The sequence below is a fragment of the Thalassophryne amazonica genome, chromosome 3 (genome assembly GCF_902500255.1).
Source record: "Thalassophryne amazonica chromosome 3, fThaAma1.1, whole genome shotgun sequence".
NCBI lineage: Eukaryota > Metazoa > Chordata > Actinopteri > Batrachoidiformes > Batrachoididae > Thalassophryne > Thalassophryne amazonica.
This window is the reverse complement of record NC_047105.1, coordinates 55,449,426-55,472,040: the sequence shown is the minus strand read 5'-3', so window position 1 is coordinate 55,472,040 and position 22,615 is coordinate 55,449,426. Positions and strand designations below refer to the sequence as shown.

The 22,615-nt window shown below is 44.5% G+C and overlaps 1 protein-coding gene across 1 annotated transcript in view; it reads left to right on the top strand.

Moving 5' to 3' along the window:
* Window positions 1–22,615, top strand: part of LOC117506762 (guanine nucleotide-binding protein G(i) subunit alpha-2) — a 243,715-nt gene that overhangs the window by 94,826 nt on the left and 126,274 nt on the right. The window contains exon 2 of the mRNA XM_034166349.1: window positions 19,190–19,232. Within this exon, the coding sequence (XP_034022240.1) occupies window positions 19,190–19,232 (43 nt within the window). The remainder of the gene's footprint in view (window positions 1–19,189; window positions 19,233–22,615) is intronic.

The window sequence follows — 22,615 nt, the reverse complement described above, 5'->3', positions numbered from 1 at the left end:
TCTGCTTGATCTAAAAAAGTAACCGTTACTGACTGCCATAATATTTTTTTCTTGATTTCTTATAGTGTTTCTTAAAGCCAGAAAGTTGCCATTTGAAATGACTTTAGTTTTGTGTCATGTCTGTGATCTGCTTTTTTTCTACAAAATTAAACAACTGAATGAACATCCTCCGAGGCCGGTGATTCCATAATTTTTGCCAGGGGTTGTAGACTCCATTAGTATCTTGAGTGGGTGCTTGCATTCTGAAAGCAACTCCTCTCACATTTTTACTAGGAATTTTGGGAAACTTGTTAAAATTCTTGTTATAGGTTGATAAAATGCATATTGTCATATCACTTGAGTTGGGCTCATTTTACCAGAGTTATGGCCCTTGATTAACAAACCTAGACACTACCAGTTTCATGAGTTGGTGCCTGCATTCTGAAATCAATTCCTCACATATTGACGCATTTTGTGAAAACTGGTACAAGTCCTTGAAATGTTGTCAGTGTGTAGCAAGCACTTCTACCAAGGCAGCATTTACCAGCAGGGGATTTTGTGCTCTCAGAGCACTCTTGTTTCAAAATGTTAACAACTCTGAGATATTGCTCTCATCTTAGGATTTATAAATTAAATGATTAATGAGCCAGTAGTCAGTAAAGTATAAGACTGTGAAACGAATCATTACATACAGCCATAGTGTCCATATATAAGTAAAATGTTGTATGCACTGATAAAAGTTTATTTTCTGAATTGTCAGATTCCCAGCTTCTTATGTTGTAAGTAATATGAAGGCAACCAGAACCAGGTCAGGATCTCATTTCTGTATGACATGAACAGCTATGACATCAGCAACAGTAGATGACTGACACTTTAGAAGTTATCAGTGTGATTGTAGCTAGAAGAGCTACTTATGAGGCTCCATATCATTTAAGGGCCTGGTCACACGGCACACAACGATAGCTGAACGAAGGAAAACAAATCACAAAGTTACAAATCATTGAGAAAAAGTGGACGAATGATCCTGCACTTCTCCCATCACTGAAAAAACCTGCGAATCAAGAGCGCATTGTTATGTGGGCCGCTGAAGAGGAGGTACTGCTGGCCCACCACCACCAGAGGGCACCCTGCTTGGAGTGCGGGCTTCAAGCACGAGAGGGCGCCAGACCCAGAAGAAGTGACAGCTGTCACTCATCGCACCAGCTGTCACTCATCTACACCACTACATAAGCTGGACTGCAACTCCACCTCCCCGCCGAGAAATTGACTACCGAAGAAGTAATTTTCTCTGCGGACTCATATCATTGAGTGATAATCTGAACTTCTTTTGCAGCCGTTATCCTGTGGTGTTCGTCCTTATCTGTGGAATTGGCGTTTGGTGTGACAGTGACGGCTTCGCCTCACACCCCAAACCAGATAAGTGGTTTAAACAGGAGCTGCACGAGTGTGTGATTGGAGGTGGAGGTGCTCCCTCCTAACTGTGTGCAGACTGTGGATTACTGAGTGTGCGGACTCACACTCATTCATCTTGTCTTTGCTTTCTGCCAGCAGTACCAGGGTCGACAGCCGAAGACAGAGGCCACCTGGGGACTCGGGACTTGGCGGCACCGGTGTTCTTCAGACCGTTGGGGGTGGAAGCCGTGTGGGACGCGGCTTCTCTCTCGTCGGGGGTCTTCTATCTTCGAGCCTGCCCACACGTCACCTGGTGTTAATTGACTTTGCAAATTTTGTGTATTTAGTTGTGTGTTGTCACAACATTAAATTGTTACTTTTTGGCTTATTCATTGTCCGTTCATTAGCGCCCCCTGTTGTGGGTCCGTGCTACGACACCTTCCCAACAGGATTTCTCGGCCATTCGTCATGGATTCCGAGGGCGTCAACCCGAGCTTGAACGGCCAATGGAAGAGCCAGGAGCGCAGGCGTCAGCGGGAGGCGTGTTGAGTGAGCTGCAGCAGATCTTAACCGCCTTCACGGCTCGGCTAGACTTAGTGACCGAGCAGAATGTTCTCCTTAACCGGAGGGTGGAGGCTCTCACCGCCAGGGTGGAAGCGCGTGATCAGGGCGCTGCTGCAGCCACTCCTCTTGCTGGTCCTGGGCCCGTAACAGACGTTCCCCTGGTCGTTCAACGACCCCCCCCCACCATCCCCTGAAGCATACATAAGCCCTCCGGAACCATACGGGGGCTGTGTTGAGACGTGCGCAGACTTCCTCATGCAGTATTCGCTCATCTTTTCACAGCGTCCTGTCATGTACGAGTCAGACGCCAGCCGGGTGGCTTATGTTATTAATCTGCTTCGAGTAGAGGCACGCGCCTGGGCTACGGCGCTTTGGGAGCAGAATTCACGGCTCCTAACGTCTTATGCTGGGTTTATACGGGAGTTCAAACAAGTGTTTGACCATCCCAACAGAGGCGAGACCGCTTCGAGCGTGCTGCTGTCAATGACACAGGGGTGTCGCAGCGCAGCCGAGTATGCAGTCGACTTCCGCATCGCGGCAGCGAGGTCCGGCTGGAATAACGTTGTGCTCCGCGCCTCCTTCGTAAATGGACTGTCTCCGGTCCTGAAGGAGCACCTGCTGGCTAAGGAGGAACCGCGGGATTTTGACGGGCTTGTCGATTTGGTTATACGCTTAGACAACCGTTTAAATGAGCATTGTCGAGAGCAGGCCGGGGGGCGTGACCGGGCACGAGCCGTCCCTCCCCCTTCCAGTTCCGAAAAGGTGACGTCGTCCCCACGCTTCACTGCCAGAGAGCTCCGTGTGGCTACAGCTCCCCCTGCTGAGGAGGCTATGGACACGAGCAGGGCCAAAGTAAAATCCCAGTGACGATCCTTTGTGGGGATCTAACCCTTCACGCCCCAGCACTGGTAGACACGGGGTCGGAAGGGAATCTGCTGGATAGCAGATGGGCAAAGGAAGTAGGGCTCCCCCTGGTGGCTCTGCCGGCACCATTGCAGGTGCGAGCACTAGACCCTGCTTCCATTAGTCACACATCAGACACAGCCGGTGACCTTGGTTTTGTCTGGAAATCACAGGGAGGAGATAGTGTTCCATGTAACACCTTCTACCTCCTGAGTGATTTTGGGATTCCATGGATGGTGAAGCACAATCCCCGGATAGATTGGCCATCCGGGGATGTGACGCAGTGGAGCGAAACCTGCCACCGGGAGTGTTTAGGATCCTCGGTTCCTCCCGGCACGACGGCTAATGAGGAGGTCAAAGTCCCCCCCAATCTATCGGCGATGCCAAAGGAGTACCACGATCTTGCTGACGTCTTCAGCAAAGATCTGGCGCTCACTCTTCCCCCGCACCGACCGTACGATTGTGCCATCGATTTGGTCCCGGGCGCTGAGTACCGTCCAGTAGGTTGTACAACCTCTCACGTCCGGAACGCTAATCAGTGGAGACCTACATCTGGGGACTCTTTTAGCTGCCGGGCTGATCCGGAACTCCACCTCCCCGATGGTGCTGGTTCTTTTTTGTGGGCAAAAAGGACGGTGGACTCCGTCCATGCATTGATTACAGAGGGCTGAACGAGATCACGGTTCGCAACCAGTACCTGTTACCTCTGTTGGATTCAGTGTTCACGCCCCTGCTGGAGCCCAAATTTTCACAAAATTGGATCTTAGAAACACGTACCACCTGGTTCGGATTTGGAAGGGAGACGAATGGAAGACGGCATTTAACACACCCCGTTAGGTCACTTTGAGTACCTGGTCATGCCGTTCGGCCTCACTAACGCCCCCGCGACGTTCCAAGCTTTGGTAAATGACGTCTTGCGGGACTTCCTGCATGGGTTCGTCTTCATATATCTGGACGATATACTCATCTTTTCCCCGGACCCTGAGACCCATGTCCAGCATGTATGTCAGGTCCTACAGCGGTTGTTGGAGAACCGGCTGTTTGTGAAGGGTGAGAAGTGCGAGTTCCACCGCACTTCTTTGTCCTTCTTGGGGTTCATCATCTCCTCCAACTCCGTCGCCCCTGATCCGGCCAAGGTTGCGGCGGTGAGAGATTGGCCCCAACCAACAAGCCGCAGGAAACTGCAGCAGTCCTCGGCTTTGCAATTTCTACAGGAGGTTCATTAAAGACTACAGTCAGGTAGTTAGCCCCCTGACTGCCCTGACCTCCACCAAGGTCCCCTTCACCTGGTCGGATCGTTGCGATGCCGCGTTCAAGGAGTTGAAACGCCGGTTCTCGACTGCACCAGTTCTGGTGCAGCCTGATCCTGATCGCCAGTACATAGTGGAAGTGGACACCTCTGACTCAGGGATAGGAGCCGTGCTGTCCAGAGCGTGGAGGCTGATAAGGTTCTCCATCCTTGTGCCTATTTTTCCCGCAGGTTGACCCCAGCTGAACGGAACTATGACGTCGGCAATCGGGAGCTCCTCGCAGTGAAGGAGGCTCTTGAAGCGTGGAGACACCTACTGGAGGGGGCGCCGTTGCCTTTCACAGTTTTCACGGACCATCGGAACCTGGAGTACATCCGGACCGCCAAGCGGCTGAACCCCAGGCAAGCCCGCTGGTCTCTGTTCTTGGGCGCTTTGACTTCCGGATCACGTACCGCCCCGGGACCAAGAACCAAAAATCGGATGCGTTGTCCCGGGTGCACGAAGAGGAAGCCAAGGCGGGCTGTCGAACCCCACCGAGACCATCATCCCCGAGTCCACTGTCGTGGCCTCCCTTACCTGGGACGTGGAGAAGACCGTCCGGGAGACCCTGGCAAGGAGCCCGGCCCCGGGGACCGGCCCCAAGAACAGACTGTACGTCCCACCAGAGGCCAGAGCTGCCGTATTGGACTTCTGTCACGGATCCAAGCTCTCCTGTCATCCGGGAGTGCGTAGGACCGTGGCAGTGGTCCAGCAGCGCTTCTGGTGGGCGTCCCTGGAAACCGACGTTCGGGACTATGTCCAGGCCTGTACCATCTGCGCCAGGGGCAAGGCAGACCATCGGAGGACCTTGGGACTCCTCCAACCCCTGCCGGTGCCTCACCGCCCCTGGTCTCACATCGGCCTGGACTTCATCACGGGCCTCCCGCCGTCACAGGGCAACACCATCATTCTCACGATAGTGGACCGGTTCTCCAAGGCGGCCCACTTCGTGGCCCTCCCGAAGCTCCCGACGGCCCAGGAGACGGCAGACCTCCTGGTCCACCACGTCATGCGGCTGCATGGGATACCATCGGACATCGTATCAGATCGTGGTCCCCAGTTCTCTTCGCAAGTTTGGAGGAGCTTCTGTAAGGAGCTGGGGGCCACTGTGAGCCTCTCGTCCGGGTACCACCCCCAGACAAACGACCAGGTAGAGCGGGCTAACCAGGAGTTGGAGCAGGCCCTTCGCTGCGTCACCTCCGCGCACCCGGCGGACTGGAGTCACCATCTGGCCTGGATCGAGTATGCCCATAACAGCCAAGTCTCGTCTGCTACCGGCCTCTCCCCTTTTGAGGCATGTTTGGGGTACCAGCCCCCATTGTTCCCGCTGGTGGAGGGAGAGGTCGGTGTGCCCTCGGTCCAGGCCCACCTCAGGAGGTGCCGCCGGGTGTGGCGGACCGCCCGCTCTGCCCTGTTGAAGGCCCGGACGAGGGCCAAGACCCATGCGGCCCCCACATACCAGCCCGGGCAGGAGGTGTGTGGCTTTCAACAAGGACATCCCTCTCTGTGTGGACTCCCCTAAGTTGAAAGACAGATACATTGGACCATTTAAAATCCTCAAAATCACCAACTCGGCCGCAGTGAAGCTCCAACTCCCAGCTTCACTGCAGATCCACCCTGTATTCCATGTGTCCCGCATCAAGCCACACCACACCGCGCCCCTCTGTGCACCTGGATCTATGCCGCCTCCTGCCCGGCTCATCGACGGGGAGCCTGCGTGGACAGTCCGCAGGCTCCTGGATGTCCGTCGTAAGGGCCGGGGGTTCCAATATCTGGTGGACTGGGAGGGGTATGGACCTGAAGAACGCTCCTGGGTGAAGAGGAGCTTCATCCTGGACCCGGCCCTCCTGGCCGATTTCTACAAAAGACACCCGGACAAGCCAGGTCGGGCGCCAGGAGGCGCCTGTTGAGGGGGGGGGGTCCTGTTATGTGGGCAGCTGAAGAGAAGGTACTGCTGGCCCACCACCACCAGAGGGCGCCCTGCTTGGAGTGCGGGCTCCAAGCACGAGAGGGGCGCCAGACCCAGAAGAAGTGACAGCTGTCACTCATCGCACCAGCTGTCACTCATCTACACCACTACATAAGCCGGACTGCAACTCCACCTCCCCGCCGAGAAATCGACTACCGAAGAGGTAATTTTCTCTGCGGACTCATATCATTGAGTGATAATCTGAACTTCTTTTGCAGCCGTTATCCTGTGGTGTTCGTCCTTATCTGTGGAATTGGCGTTTGGTGTGACAGCGACGGCTCGCCTCACACCCCAACCAGATAAGTGGTTTAAACAGGAGCTGCACCAGTGTGTGATTGGAGGTGGAGGTGCTCCCTCCTAACTGTGTGCAGACTGTGGATTACTGAGTGTGCGGACTCACACTCATTCATCTTGTCTTTGCTTTCTGCCAGCAGTACCAGGGTCGACAGCCGAAGACAGAGGCCACCTGGGGACTCGGGACTTGGCGGCTCCGGTGTTCTTCAGACCGTTGGGGGTGGAAGCCGTGTGGGACGCGGCTTCTCTCTCTCGTCGGGGGTCTTCTATCTTCGAGACTGCCCACACGTCACCTGGTGTTAATTGACTTTGCAAATTTTGTGTATTAGTTGTGTGTTGTCACAACATTAAATTGTTACTTTTTGGCTTATTCATTGTCCGTTCATTAGCGCCCCCTGTTGTGGGTCCGTGCCTTCCCAACACGCATAAAGGAATGAAACAACACAGAAACTAACAAAAGAAAAACAAAGCGAATGCTGAACTTGACGCTTTAAACAAAATCAAAATGTTTGTGGCCGGAACGTGCTAACAGCTGTTCCAAACGTTTGTAGCTTGAACATGCGTGTGCACATGGCCGTTCCAGCCACAAATGGCTGGAATCTGCGTAAATAGTTCTTGCTGCGATTGTGTATGAAAATGTTGCTTTTCATCCCACACATGGCCAAGTCACTTTCAGCTCATCGGATCTTTAGTTATTGATCCGTTCAGATATCTTCAGCGTTCGTGCAAGATGTCGGACTTGGGAGATGGGATGAAATGGAACGCTGATGACACGGGAACTACACAAATGATGAGGAACCGTGAAGACAGAAAGCAAAACAGAATGCAGATGAATTTAACTTTTTGTCGGGATTCGTTCATATTTTTAAAGAGTTTGAAAATTCTGACAAAGCGCCAGCTGCAGGAATGAAGCTGGACAATGCTTAAACAATGTCTCCAAAAGTCAGCGTAAGTCCAGTTTTCCTTGTTTTGTTTTGGCTTCGGTGCCCTTCATTAGTGCCATGTGATCTAGGGGGCTTCATGTCATTCCATATGAAAAAAAAATCTCCCCAGTTCATGGTCTCAGATTTGCTTCATTGTCACATATTTTGTAGATTATATGGAAATCCAATCTGGAAAATCCAAAATATTCAGTTCATTATAGGTTCCAAATAGGTTTTTTTTTTCCACAAGGGCCCACAAAAGGGGCACAGTACTTTTTTTGCCATGGGTGCTTATTTTCTTATTCTAACTTTGAAAGGTAAAGCATAACAAATAGTGCCTTGATTTTTTTTCAAGAATTTGTTGGCTGTAATTATTGTCCTTTTTAAACCTAATAAAATGTCTTTGGTTATGACCCCTTTTTTTAAACCTTTCTGGAAGATATGTGAAAATAAAGCAAATCTGAGACCCCTTGTTGACGACATCACATGGGACCCTTTGGTATCTTTGATATACTTCAGCCTGCACTGTGGTCACTGTGGCATGTTTGGAGAACTGTAGTGGGTGTCCTCCTCATCTCCTCATTGCCAGAAGCTGATTCAGAGTCTGTGTCAGACACTGTTGCGCTGAGACTAAATAGGACAGCTCATGCATGGTGCCAGCAAAGTACACAGAGGGGTCTTTGTGATCCTTCTGATCAGTTCTCACTGCTGCTCCAACTCCCCTGAGGTGTCCAACTCTGTAGATAGAAAACCAATTTGCTCAAATATCTGCTAAAAAGATCAAATTCAGATTTTAACAAATGTTTTGACTAATTATAAATGAACACTGTGCATGAACATAAACTAAATAACTGTAAAAAATAAAGAAAAAAGACAAAAGATCTTGCAGTTGTATGCTGAGTTTAGTGATATACATCAGTATTTGAGATTCGAATGAGAAACCATTCTTACATCAGGCAGCTCCTTTTATCTGCACGTAAGATTCTGTTAATATTCTGCTTAGTGACAGTTAATCATGTGCAGTGACTCTTGTCACCACATAATTAAGCTTTGTTTTGACAATTAGGAAACCTGAATTGAAGACATCTGGTAATTTTGTGGTGTTCCATCAGGATCAATTAAGGCCCTGCATGTGCCGGATTATTTATTTATTTTAATAACTTGGTAGCCGGCATTGTTAGAGAACCTGCAGGGCGTACTATAAATCAATCAATCAATCAATCAATTTTTTTATATAGCGCCAAATCACAACAAACAGTTGCCCCAAGGCGCTTTATATTGTAAGGCAAGGCCATACAATAATTATGTAAAACCCCAACGGTCAAACGACCCCCTGTGAGCAAGCACTTGGCTACAGTGGGAAGGAAAAACTCCCTTTAACAGGAAGAAACCTCCAGCAGAACCAGGCTCAGGGAGGGGCAGTCTTCTGCTGGGACTGGTTGGGGCTGAGGGAGAGAACCAGGAAAAAGACATGCTGTGGAGGGAGCAGAGATCGATCACTAATGATTAAATGCAGAGTGGTGCATACAGAGCAAAAAGAGAAAGAAACAGTGCATCATGGGAACCCCCCAGCAGTCTACGTCTATAGCAGCATAACTAAGGGATGGTTCAGGGTCACCTGATCCAGCCCTAACTATAAGCTTTAGCAAAAAGGAAAGTTTTAAGCCTAATCTTAAAGTAGAGAGGGTGTCTGTCTCCCTGATCTGAATTGGGAGCTGGTTCCACAGGAGAGGAGCCTGAAAGCTGAAGGCTCTGCCTCCCATTCTACTCTTACAAACCCTAGGAACTACAAGTAAGCCGCAGTCTTAGATCGAAGCGCTCTATTGGGGTGATATGGTACTACGAGGTCCCTAAGATAAGATGGGACCTGATTATTCAAAACCTTATAAGTAAGAAGAAGAATTTTAAATTATATTCTAGAATTAACAGGAAGCCAATGAAGAGAGGCCAATATGGGTGAGATATGCTCTCTCCTTCTAGTCCCCGTCAGTACTCTAGCTGCAGCATTTTGAATTAACTGAAGGCTTTTTAGGGAACTTTTAGGACAACCTGATAATAATGAATTACAATAGTCCAGCCTAGAGGAAATAAATGCATGAATTAGTTTTTCAGCATCACTCTGAGACAAGACCTTTCTGATTTTAGAGATATTGCGTAAATGCAAAAAAGCAGTCCTACATATTTGTTTAATATGCGCTTTGAATGACATATCCTGATCAAAAATGACTCCAAGATTTCTCACAGTATTACTAGAGGTCAGGGTAATGCCATCCAGAGTAAGGATCTGGTTAGACACCATGTTTCTAAGATTTGTGGGGCCAAGTACAATAACTTCAGTTTTATCTGAGTTTAAAAGCAGGAAATTAGAGGTCATCCATGTCTTTATGTCTGTAAGACAATCCTGCAGTTTAGCTAATTGGTGTGTGTCCTCTGGCTTCATGGATAGATAAAGCTGGGTATCATCTGCGTAACAATGAAAATTTAAGCAATACCGTCTAATAATACTGCCTAAGGGAAGCATGTATAAGTGAATAAAATTGGTCCTAGCACAGAACCTTGTGGAACTCCATAATTAACTTTAGTCTGTGAAGAAGATTCCCCATTTACATGAACAAATTGTAATCTATTAGACAAATATGATTCAAACCACCGCAGCGCAGTGCCTTTAATACCTATGGCATGCTCTAATCTCTGTAATAAAATTTTATGGTCAACAGTATCAAAAGCAGCACTGAGGTCTAACAGAACAAGCACAGAGATGAGTCCACTGTCCGAGGCCATAAGAAGATCATTTGTAACCTTCACTAATGCTGTTTCTGTACTATGATGAATTCTAAAACCTGACTGAAACTCTTCAAATAGACCATTCCTCTGCAGATGATCAGTTAGCTGTTTTACAACTACCCTTTCAAGAATTTTGAGAGAAAAGGAAGGTTGGAGATTGGCCTATAATTAGCTAAGATAGCTGGGTCAAGTGATGGCTTTTTAAGTAATGGTTTAATTACTGCCACCTTAAAAGCCTGTGGTACATAGCCAACTAACAAAGATAGATTGATCATATTTAAGATCGAAGCATTAAATAATGGTAGGGCTTCCTTGAGCAGCCTGGTAGGAATGGGGTCTAATAAACATGTTGATGGTTTGGATGAAGTAACTAATGAAAATAACTCAGACAGAACAATCGGAGAGAAAGAGTCTAACCAAATACCGGCATCACTGAAAGCAGCCAAAGATAACGATACGTCTTTGGGATGGTTATGAGTAATTTTTTCTCTAATAGTTAAAATTTTGTTAACAAAGAAAGTCATGAAGTCATTACTAGTTAAAGTTAATGGAATACTCAGCTCAATAGAGCTCTGACTCTTTGTCAGCCTGGCTACAGTGCTGAAAAAGAAACCTGGGGTTGTTCTTATTTTCTTCAATTAGTGATGAGTAGAAAGATGTCCTAGCTTTACGGAGGGCTTTTTTATAGAGCAACAGACTCTTTTTCCAGGCTAAGTGAAGATCTTCTAAATTAGTGAGACGCCATTTCCTCTCCAATTTACGGGCTATCTGCTTCAAGCTACGAGTTTGTGAGTTATACCACGGAGTCAGGCACTTCTGATTTAAAGCTCTCTTTTTAGAGGAGCTACAGCATCCAAAGTTGTCTTCAATGAGGATGTAAAACTATTGACGAGATACTCTATCTCACTTACAGAGTTTAGGTAGCTACTCTGCACTGTGTTGGTATATGGCATTAGAGAACATAAAGAAGGAATCATATCCTTAAACTAGTTACAGCGCTTTCTGAAAGACTTCTAGTGTAATGAAACTTATTCCCCACTGCTGGGTAGTCCATCAGAGTAAATGTAAATGTTATTAAGAAATGATCAGACAGAAGGGAGTTTCAGGGAATACTGTTAAGTCTTCTATTTCCATACCATAAGTCAGAACAAGATCTAAGATATGATTAAAGTGGTGGGTGGACTCATTTACTTTTTGAGCAAAGCCAATAGAGTCTAATAATAGATTAAATGCAGTGTTGAGGCTGTCATTCTCAGCATCTGTGTGGATGTTAAAATCGCCCACTATAATTATCTTATCTGAGCTAAGCACTAAGTCAGACAAAAGGTCTGAAAATTCACAGAGAAACTCACAGTACGACCAGGTGGACGATAGATAATAACAAATAAAACTGGTTTTTGGGACTTCCAATTTGGATGGACAAGACTAAGAGTCAAGCTTCAAATGAATTAAAGCTCTGTCTGGGTTTTTGATTAATTAATAGCTGGAATGGAAGATTGCTGCTAATCCTCCGCCCCCGGCCCGTGCTACGTGACTCGGGGGGTGTTGACTCATTTAAACTAACATATTCATCCTGCTGTAACCAGGTTTCTGTAAGGCAGAATAAATCAATATGTTGATCAATTATGATATCATTTACCAACAGGACTTAGAAGAGAGAGACCTAATGTTTAATAGACCACATTTAACTGTTTTAGTCTGTGGTGCAGTTGAAGGTGCTATATTATTTTTTCTTTTGAATTTTTATGCTTAAATAGATTTTTGCTGGTTATTGGTAGTCTGGAAGCAGGCACCGTCTCTACGGGGATGGGGTAATGAGGGGATGGCAGGGGGAGAGAAGCTGCAGAGAGGTGTGTAAGACTACAACTCTGCTTCCTGGTCCCAACCCTGGATAGTCACGGTTTGGAGGATTTAAGAAAATTGGCCAGATTTCTAGAAATGAGAGCTGCTCCATCCAAAGTGGGATGGATGCCGTCTCTCCTAACAAGACCAGGTTTTCCCCAGAAGCTTTGCCAATTATCTATGAAGCCCACCTCATTTGTTGGACACCACTCAGACAGCCAGCAATTCAAGGAGAACATGCGGCTAAACATGTCACTCCCGGTCTGATTGGGGAGGGGCCCAGAGAAAACTACAGAGTCCGACATTGTTTTTGCAAAGTTACCACACCGATTTAATGTTAATTTTAGTGACCTCCGATTGGCGTAACCGGGTGTCATTACTGCCGACGTGAATTACAATCTTACCAAATTCACGCTTAGCCTTAGCCAGCAGTTTCAAATTTCCTTCAATGTCGCCTGCTCTGGCCCCGGAAGACAATTGACTATGGTTGCTGGTGTCGCTAACTTCACATTTCGCAAAACAGAGTCGCCAATAACCAGAGTTTGATCCTCGGCGGGTGTGTCGTTGAGTGGGGAAAAACGGTTAGAGATGTGAACGGGTTGGCGGTGTACACGGGGCTTTCTGTTTAGGGCTACGCTTCCTCCTCACAGTCACCCAGTCGGCCTGCTTTCCCCGGCTGCACGGGATCTGCCAGGGGGGTAACTAACGGCGGCTAAGCTACCTTGGTCCGCACCGACTACAGGGGCCTGGCTAGCTGTAGAATTTTCCACGGTGCGGAGCCGAGTCTCCAATTCGCCCAGCCTGGCCTCCAAATGTGGATGTGGAATCCATTAGCCTAGTGGGGAAATTATTGCAGGAAATCCACTGTGGTGACAGTATAGTGTATTTTCCAGGCAGAGAAAGTTTTCAAGTTGAGACTGCGGCTTATTCCGGAAGGGAAATTTTTCAATTTGTGACTGTGGCTTATTTCCGCAGATGTGAATAACAATAAAATTGAGGGTACCCCACTGGCTGTTTCTGCAGTGACAAATATTTTGTGTCTGCTACCTTGTGTCTGGAATTTCATAAACCCAAAACTAATTTTAGCACCTTCAAGCATCTTATGTACATTACTCTGGAACCACCCCCAAATCCCATAGTCAAAATTTCAATCCCAGTGAGGTCCTTAGTTTGCCTGTCATTAACATAAGCTCACTGTCCTCAAAATCACTGTTGATAAATGATCTAATATGGAAGACCACCTAGATGTGATTGATTTATGTGAAACCTGGCAGAAACCCTACTGCTGCCCTCCCCTTAAAAGAAGCCTGCCCACCAGCGTACACATTTAGTCACATCCCTCATGATACAAAGCAAGGCAGAGGTGCTGTTTTGTTTGACCAGTTTGACCAGCTATGCGTAACCTAGGCTTGTGTGTCATACATCACACTGACAAGGTGAGGAACCTTGGGGTGATTTTGATCCTATGCTGTCCTCACCAGGACTGTTTTCTTTCATCTGCAAAACATAGCGAAGACTCATTCCATCCCGTCTGTGGCTGAAGCAGAGACTCTGATCCATGCATTTGTCTCTTTTAGACTGGACTACTGCAATGTACTATTTGCTGGTTTACTACAGTCCAGCATTAGGGGTCTCCAGTTGGTTCAAAAATGCTGTTGCCAAAGTTTTGACAAGAAGCAGAACTCCAAGCAGAAATCCAAACTCACAGTGACAGGCAGCCAGTGAAGAGATGCCAAAATCGGGTGGAATGGGTCAAACTAACCTATAAATTATTCACAGAACTAGCACCACCCTACTTAGCTGACCTATTTACACCCTGTGTACTCTGCATTCTCAGGGCACAGTACTACTTGTGTTACTAGAGTGAATAAAAAGTCTGCGGGCCAGAGAGCCTTATCAAGTTTGACGGACAGAAATGTCTGGACACAATTGCAGGACTCAACACAGTAGCTCTGATTAGTAAAAATGTTTACTGAAGGATTCAGTGGGGTCCGGTACACAGCAAGGCAGTCAAAGATGAGAAAACAGATCCAAAACATCAGGCATAAGGTGTGTAGTCAGTATAAATGAGCAGTTGGTCGAAACACAACATGGTAGCAGGACTTGGAAACATAAAACAGAGCTGGAAGCAAAGACACAAGGCGCAACGATCTGGCAGGGAACTAGTGCAACCAGTGGAGCTTAAATACACCCAGGTGATGAGGCTACAGATTAGAAACAGGTGTGTGGAAAGATCCAGAACAGGGTGTGTCCCAGACAGAGTGTGACGCTCACACCAAGCACCAAGAGAGACGGCCAAGAGAGATTGGGACAGACAAAGCCCAAGCAAGAAAAAATCCAGCAAGAGAAATCACACACTGAAACAACAAGCAAAAATGAACTAAACAAACTAAACAGACAAAGCATGATACAACAAGTCCAGATCATGCCAAGTCTCCTTCTGTCATACCCGTATTTTGTGGAATGATCTCCCAGCGGAGATTAAAAACAGTCAGATCCTGCAAAAACATTAAAGTCCCGACTGAAGCTGCATCTATTCTCCCTCTCATATGGTACTATGCTTCCTATCCCTTTAACTCATCTTATTAGCAACGGAACATGTCTCGGCCTCACTTCATCTAAATTCTGGATCTTTTACTGAAGTACAGGGCTAACTGCTGTTGACCACCTTAGTATTATCTTTGTTTTCCTGTGGATTTACTGATGTTGAACTAATACCTTAGATATAATTATTTCCTTTCGACTGATTCTGCTATTATTCTCTCTGTTTGTGGCACGGATGAATTGTGCAAGGCTGACGGCTGCACACGACAGGGTGCAAGATTGACCATGAGATGCTCTGGCTGAAGCTGATGCAGCACACTGCAGTATGCTTTTGGAATATACTCCCACATGATGAAATGATGGATAGATGCTGTCCCTGCATCTCAGGGTGCTGGATGACCCCCTGCCAATGACTGCGTGTTCATCTCAGTAATGCACTTTGTTTTGATGCTATTCTGGTTGTTTCTGTTCCCTGTTTCTTCAGCTTGGTAAAACTTTGTAAAAACCTTGTAACTGTTAGATTGGCCTAAGCAGTGGGTCACCCCACTGAGTCTGGTCTGGCTTGAGGTTTCTTCCTCAACATTATCAGAGGGAGTTTTTCCTTATCACTGTCACCTGTGTGCTTGCTCAAGGGTTGTCAGGTTAGACCTTACTCGTGTGAAGTGCCTTGAGGCAAGCGTTGTGTGATTTGGTTTTGTATAAATGAAATCAATTGAATTTGGATTGTTCAGGGGGTCCGTCTCTAAAAAAATTTGGAAAGCTCTTTAAATGTTTAAGGTACAAAAAACGTATTTGTGCATCTCTCTTCACAACATCACTGGTTATTGGAAAATGATAGTGTAGTGTTTAGGGTGTACATCCCCTTCCTCATAAAACAATACAGCAGATGCATTGGCTACAGTACAACTCCGCAATACTCTTTATTATGGACTGAATCAATTCATTGCCATTTGATTCACTGCGATGCAGTCCAACACAAGATATAATTTAGATGATAAATTAAAATGAGTCAAAACTGGCACTGCTTCCCTTCAAATACATATTTCATGAAAAAACCAGGTACCAGTTAATTTTTTTACTACTGTGCTGTAACACACTGGTGGCTGCCTTTGCTTGTCTTCTGTTCACCACTGGGTGCAACACCACACACGGGCATCACACCATAGAAGAAGACAGCTGGTTATTCACATAGTATTGCTTTCCTGTTCTGAAGCAGTGTGAATGCTTATTAAATTGTAAACAGAGTGTAAAGTTCAACAAGGTGCATTATACTTTATGCCAGCTGCCACTATTGGACATGTTGCTGTGTGTATTTCCCACAAAGTCAACATTCTTGCTGGTCTTCCGAGATCCTCGTGCCAATCTTGAACTTTTACCAGCAGTTATTGAAGATGCAGAAATGGTGTAACAAGCTTACTCAACTGATTTTAGAATGTTAAAATGAACCCATTGACCGGATTTTTTTATTGATTCAGGGGGTCCGTGTATGGATGTAGTCGTGTCTGTTACTCTCAAATTATTTTGTATTTATTTATGGCAGTTAATTGTTACATCCCTAGTAGTGACAATAATACCAAACGCTCTTTGATCATTTAACCCATACATAAAAAAATACAGCGTATAAAATGCCCTAATACATGTTGAAGTTGTGTCTCCCTTTGTGTTTGAATTATTAATGGGGGATTAGGGAAGGTGACTTTCATACAGATAGAGGCTCAAAGTCACATTTATTGTAGACACTTGATGAAGAAGAGGCATAACAGACTCTTCAGTGTTTTTACTGGAGGTAGGACAGAAAATGTGAGGAGCATTGACCCAATTATGCAATGATTAGCTAAGTGAGAGTAAAGTGTTTCTGCTTCAGGCTTTATTCAGGTGTAAATTAGGATCAAAATAGGACCGGTGGGATGAAAATCTAAAAAGAGTTAAAGAACACACACACACACACACACACACGTATGAGAATGCCCTGCCTGTAATTTCCATCATCCATCCATTATCTATACCCACTTGCTCCAATTAAGGGTCACGGCGAGGCTGGAGCCAATACCAGGAGTCATGGGGTGTGAGGCCAGTCTGTGGCAGGGACCACCTGTAATTTTCACCAGGGATTTTGATTGCCCATCCTCACTGAAATCAGTTCAAATGTAACTTAAAATGACTCACAATGTTTCAAGTCATAGCAAACTGTATTTTGGGCAGATTACATCCACAATTTGATCAAAAGTCAAAAATGAAAATGGAGTTAGGTCAAACATTGTAAAATAGACTAAAATACCTGTGTATATAATCATGTGAAGTCCTACAAAAAATTGTCATGACCTATTTCCAGAGATATTCACAAATAATTTTTTGCAAGCTCAAGTCAAGTCTCAAGTCTTTTGTCACGAGTCCAAGTCAAGTCTCAAGTCTTTAGCCATCTGGTCAATCTCCAACACTGTATTGGTAACTCTCATTCAGATTCTGAATTCAAAGCTGTACTATTGCATGTCTACCTAGGGGGGTCTGAGGGCATGCCCCGTGAAATTTTGTTAAAATTTAAGTGAAATGTTACAGTTTTATGCAATCTGACATGTTATTTGGACATTTTTTCACGACTGTACATGATCAATTTGTGTATCAATATTTTTTGGATGGCACACTTGTTTAGTGAACCTGAACGTGACAACAGAACTGCTGCCACCATCAATATAACGGTCATCAATATCAACAGTATCACCATCATAATCACCATCATCATTATCAACAATGTCACCACCATAATCACCATCATCATTATCAACAATATCACCACCATAATCACCATCATCATTATCAACAATATCACCATCATAATCACCATCATTATCAACATATCACCACAATAATCATCATTATCACCATCACTGTCATCATTATCAACAATAGCACCCATCATAATCATCATAATCACCATCATCATTGTTAACAATATCATCATCATCATCATAATCATCATAATCACCATCATCATTGTCAACAGTATCATCATCATAATCATCATAATCATTATCAACAGTAGCACCATCATAATCACCATCATCATTGTCAACAATATCATCCTCATAATCATCATAATCACCATCACATCATCATTATCAACAGTAGCACCATCATAATCATCATAATCACCATCATCATTATCATCATAATCATCATAATCACAATCACCATCATATTTATCAGCAGTAGCACCATCATAATCACCATCATCATTGTCAACAATATCATCCTCATAATCATCATAATCACCATCACATCATCATTATCAACAGTAGCACCATCATAATCACCATCATCATCATATCACCACCATAATCATCATAATCACCATCACTGTCATCACTATCAACAGTAGCACCATCATAATCATAATAACCATCAGTATTATCATCATAATCATCAAAATCACAATCACCATCATCTTTATCAACAGTAGCACCATCATAATCACCATCATCATTGTCAACAGTATCATCCTCATAATCATCATAATCACCATCACATCATTGTTATCAACAGTAGCACCATCATAATCGTCATAATCACCATCATCGTTATCAACAGTAGCACCATCATAATCATCATAATCACCATCAGCATTATCATCATCATCACAATCACCATCATCATTATCAACAGTACCAGCATCATAATCATCGTAAGCACCATCTGCATTATCAACACCATCATCATAATAATCATAATCACAATCACCATCATATTTATCAACAGTAGCACCATCATAATCACCATCATCATTGTCAACAATATCATCATCATAATCACCATCATCGTTATCAACAGTACCACCATCATAATCATCATAATCACCATCAGCATTATTATCATCATCATAATCACCATCATCATTATCAACAGTAGCATCATCATAATCATCATAATCATCTACAATATTATCATCATATTCATCATTACATCATCATTATCAACAGCAACACCATTATAATCATCATAATCACCATCAGCATTATCAACAATATCATCATAGTCATTGCACCATCATAATCATCATTATCACCATCACACACACACACACACACACACACACACACACACACTGCTGTGTCAGGTCAGCTGAAAAATAACTAAGAGGCCGTTAAAATAAAGTTTACATAAAAGGTTTTGAAACTGCCTTTTTTTTAGTGACCCAGGCTTCTTGTGCATGCAGGAAGCATTAGCTCCCAGGTGAAGCTGCCTTAAAACATTTTACTGCTGCCAATTTCAAACAGAAATGTCATTTCCAGAGTATTTTTAAATGAAGGAATGATTGAAAGTATTGTAGGATTTGTGTGAACATATGAAACTTGCTAAACCATCTTATGTTTCCTTTTCTGTCTATAGAAGAGTGGAATTTTTAGAAGACCTGCAAGCATGTGGGGTTAATAAAGCACTATTTTCTGTTCTTTTTATGGAAGTAGCATTCAGGGGCTATTTTTACATGAGCAGATTGATTCTACATGTGTACGTCATGTCCTCAGACATGGAGATAAACAACTGGGAGGACAGAATGTTACTGCCAGGTCATCACTGGGACACTCATGGTTTCAAAGCAGGATCCAAATTTCAGTTCTCTCTGTGTATCCATGCAAAGATGACAGGGAAATAAAAAAGCAAGAGAATGTTTGCAGTTGCTCTGTAATGTTAATCTTTTTGTTTTCCTACAGGTGCTGGGGAGTCTGGGAAGAGCACCATTGTAAAGCAGATGAAGTAAGTCACAGGGACTATTCTATTTTTCATTGTAATTAAGTGATTCCCAAAGTGTGGGCCAACAGAAATCATTAAAAATAAATAAATAAAAATGTCTTTTCAAGTTTGTAATAAAGATTAAAATGACCCAGAAATATTTAATTATTTTTAAAATGTAATCAGAAGTAATAAAAAAAGCCTTGCTATTTAAATTATGTGCTATTCTTCATTTATCTGACCTAATTTAACATTTTATACATGAAAATATTTCAAAAGGTTTTCAGAGTGGGCTAGAGTCTTATTAAGGTTGGCTGGCTGTTGCAGTTCATTAAATGAAAAATTATTTGTGATTTTCAAGCTCTTTGTAACTGGTATGCCTCATTCATCATTAAAGGATATTAAGTTCAAATCCCCGTCAAATCAGAAAAATTACTCAGGGACCTTGGGCAAAGGCCATAATCCCTAATTGGTCCCAGTGTGTAGTGATCACCTTGCATGGCAGCACCCTGACATTGGCGTATGAATGGGTGAATGTGAGATATTACTGTGAAATGCTTTGACCATGAAAATGCTCTCCAAATGCAGTCCATTCACCATCCACTGTTAACAATCAAGCATCTGAAGCCTCTGCTCACCTTTGGTGATTGCTTTTTTTGTGAGAAATCATGTATTGAATAATTAATAGGCCATCTGTCCAAGAAATTAAAAATTGACGGTATACCCCTTGACCTAATATCAAAATAAACTGCTTTTTAAATTATTTACATGTTAGTGATACAAAATGTCAAAAGGAATATGGACAGCTTAGTTTGTTGTTGTTGTTATTATTGGTAGGGTGGTGATCAAATGGTTAGTGCGCATGGTTTCAGTACAGAAGGTTCCCAGTTCAAACCCCACCCCTGCCCATTTCTCCTTGTAATGTGGAGTTGCATCAGGAAGTGCATCTGGAGTAAAACTTGTTCCACCAGGACATCCATCTTGGATCTGCTGTGGCGACCCAACAAGGGAACAGCCGAAGGGACTTACTATTATATTAAAAAATATCTATGTTAAATCAGTTCTATCACCAGCAATATTGTTTGTAAAAAAAAATCTGGACTTGATGTCATAGGTTAGCTGTTACATGTGCAATAAAGCAGTCATTCCCAACTGTTTTTGGCTTATAGCCACTTTAAAACAAAACACTTGTGACATCAAAGGATTAATATATCTGAGTTCTGAGAATTATGTTTGGAGATTATACCTAATAAGGTATATATCAGAACAAGTAGTAGTAGTAGTAGCCAGTAAACTAGTATTGATCGGCCTGTCTGGTATTTATATTTGTATATTTTATTTGCAATCTTTTACTTTTACTTTTGATACTATGTGTGCTTCTTACCCTGTGTGCTGATATACAGTGCTGCTGGAACCTCAGTCTTTGTAAGGGAGTCTTCCCAAGGGATCAATGAAGTTCTGTCTAATCTAATCTAATCTAAATAGAAACATTCATTGAAAACTATGAGGGGGGGGGGGGGGGGGCATGCTGGACTCCGAAAAATGATGCCCACCTCTTCCACCATTCAGAAGATTCAGACGGCTTTCGGTGGCTTTTCAGTCGTGTGACTATCCGAGAAATTGTGGAAGAGGTGAGCATGTCACAACATGTCCTGTGAGGCTTCAACAGGGTGGCGCTTTTGCTCTGTCAGCTTCGTGCCGAAGCCATCGGCATGAATTTCGCCGCCACGCTTTTCATGGCCAAATCTTCTGTCACAGTGGAATGTACCGAAAAAGTGCTGATGTCCACCTCGCAATTTTTCGGATAGTCACACGACGGTCCCACATCACCACAGAGTTCCTTTGGAAATGATCTGGTCATTCAGCATGTTGATGTCCGCCTGTAGCACGGCGCGCTCTCCACCGTTGTGCGGACATCTTTAAACCAGTTGTACTGCTCCTTAATCTGTGTATGCCCATATCATCACCAAAAGCCGTCTGAATAATCCGAATGGTTTCCACCTGGCTGTCGCCCAGTTTCTGGCAAATTTGATGCAGTCGCGCTGCTCCAGTCGTTCCGCCATTTTCCTTGCAAAGAAAATCCGACGAGAGACTCCACCTATCCTCACAAAGGCTGCTTACAAGCAAATGACGCAACCGACAGGCGTGAAAAAATTCACGCATGCGCACGAAGGTTCAAGGTTGGCTCTGCAGCACACGTGATTCAAATCCATCAGGTTTTTGAAAAAAATAAAAAGGTGGGATACTTTTCTAACAGACCTTGTATAACGCATGTAGTGAGTAAACGGATCAGACGCATTGTGATTATACAGCAGCATATTATGGGTGTATTATGATGCATCGTGCAGGTGTTGTGCGTGCACGGCATCTGCATTGCGGTCATAAAGGAAGCGCACTCGGCCGTCTGCATCACTATTCACACCAACAATACAGCCTCTGGAGCATTTGCTGGACTTGGACAAGTTGATTGGAGTAAAGAAGCAGTGAACAGGGCGAGTGGTGACGTCAGCGGATCGCACCAGAGCGCAGCTCATCTGAACGATTATAACAAGAAGTTAAATCTGTTATAAATAGGAATAATAGTGTAACAGCTGCAGACAAGAAAGAAAAACACGCAACTGTTTTATCAAGCATGACAATGTAAACAAGTCAATAATTACCTTTTTAGACAGCAAAAAAATGCTTTCTGCTTGTTAGCGTTTCTGTTTGTGCGTGTACGAACGGCCCAGCTACAGCTTCCTCTGTGATTCAGGAGGTGATTAGAGCCGTTTTCACAACAGCCAATTTGCAGACTGAAATATATTAATCCCGCCACGAAATAATTATTTTATATAGGCAGCATCCAGCACAGAGCACGTGGCAGCTGGTAGAACAAAGAACGGGTCCAGCTGTGAACACAGCATCTGATTTGCATCTGCTGCAAATCGATGCAAAGCAGACATCATAAAAACGCTTTATTTGTGGCCAGTCTGTATGCAGTCGCTACAACTTATTTTAGTTCGTGATGTGGACATGATGGCCACGCAAAATATCCGTTTTACACACTGTCCCAGTCCGCTGCCAAGCCGCAAATCCCTGTCATTTGTGGATATCAGCAGATGACGGCAAATATACAGCGCATAGATTGAGTGTGTTTGTGTATGTATGGAGTATGTAAGGTGGATGTCATCCGCAGCCAAAATTTGTGCAGCTCAAAAATCCTGGTAACGGAAAATGTGCCTCTGCGGATAATTGTGGACGTGTGCGGGTGTCGGCCGACTCATACAAGCTGTTGTTTCACACATATTGCGGATGTTAAGCAAATCCAATTTTGTGCGCAATCCATACGCAAATCCTCCTAAACGCCAGTGGGACCGAGCTCTTACATAAGTAATGTGGGTTCTCTTTCAAAAAAAGAAGCCAGCAGC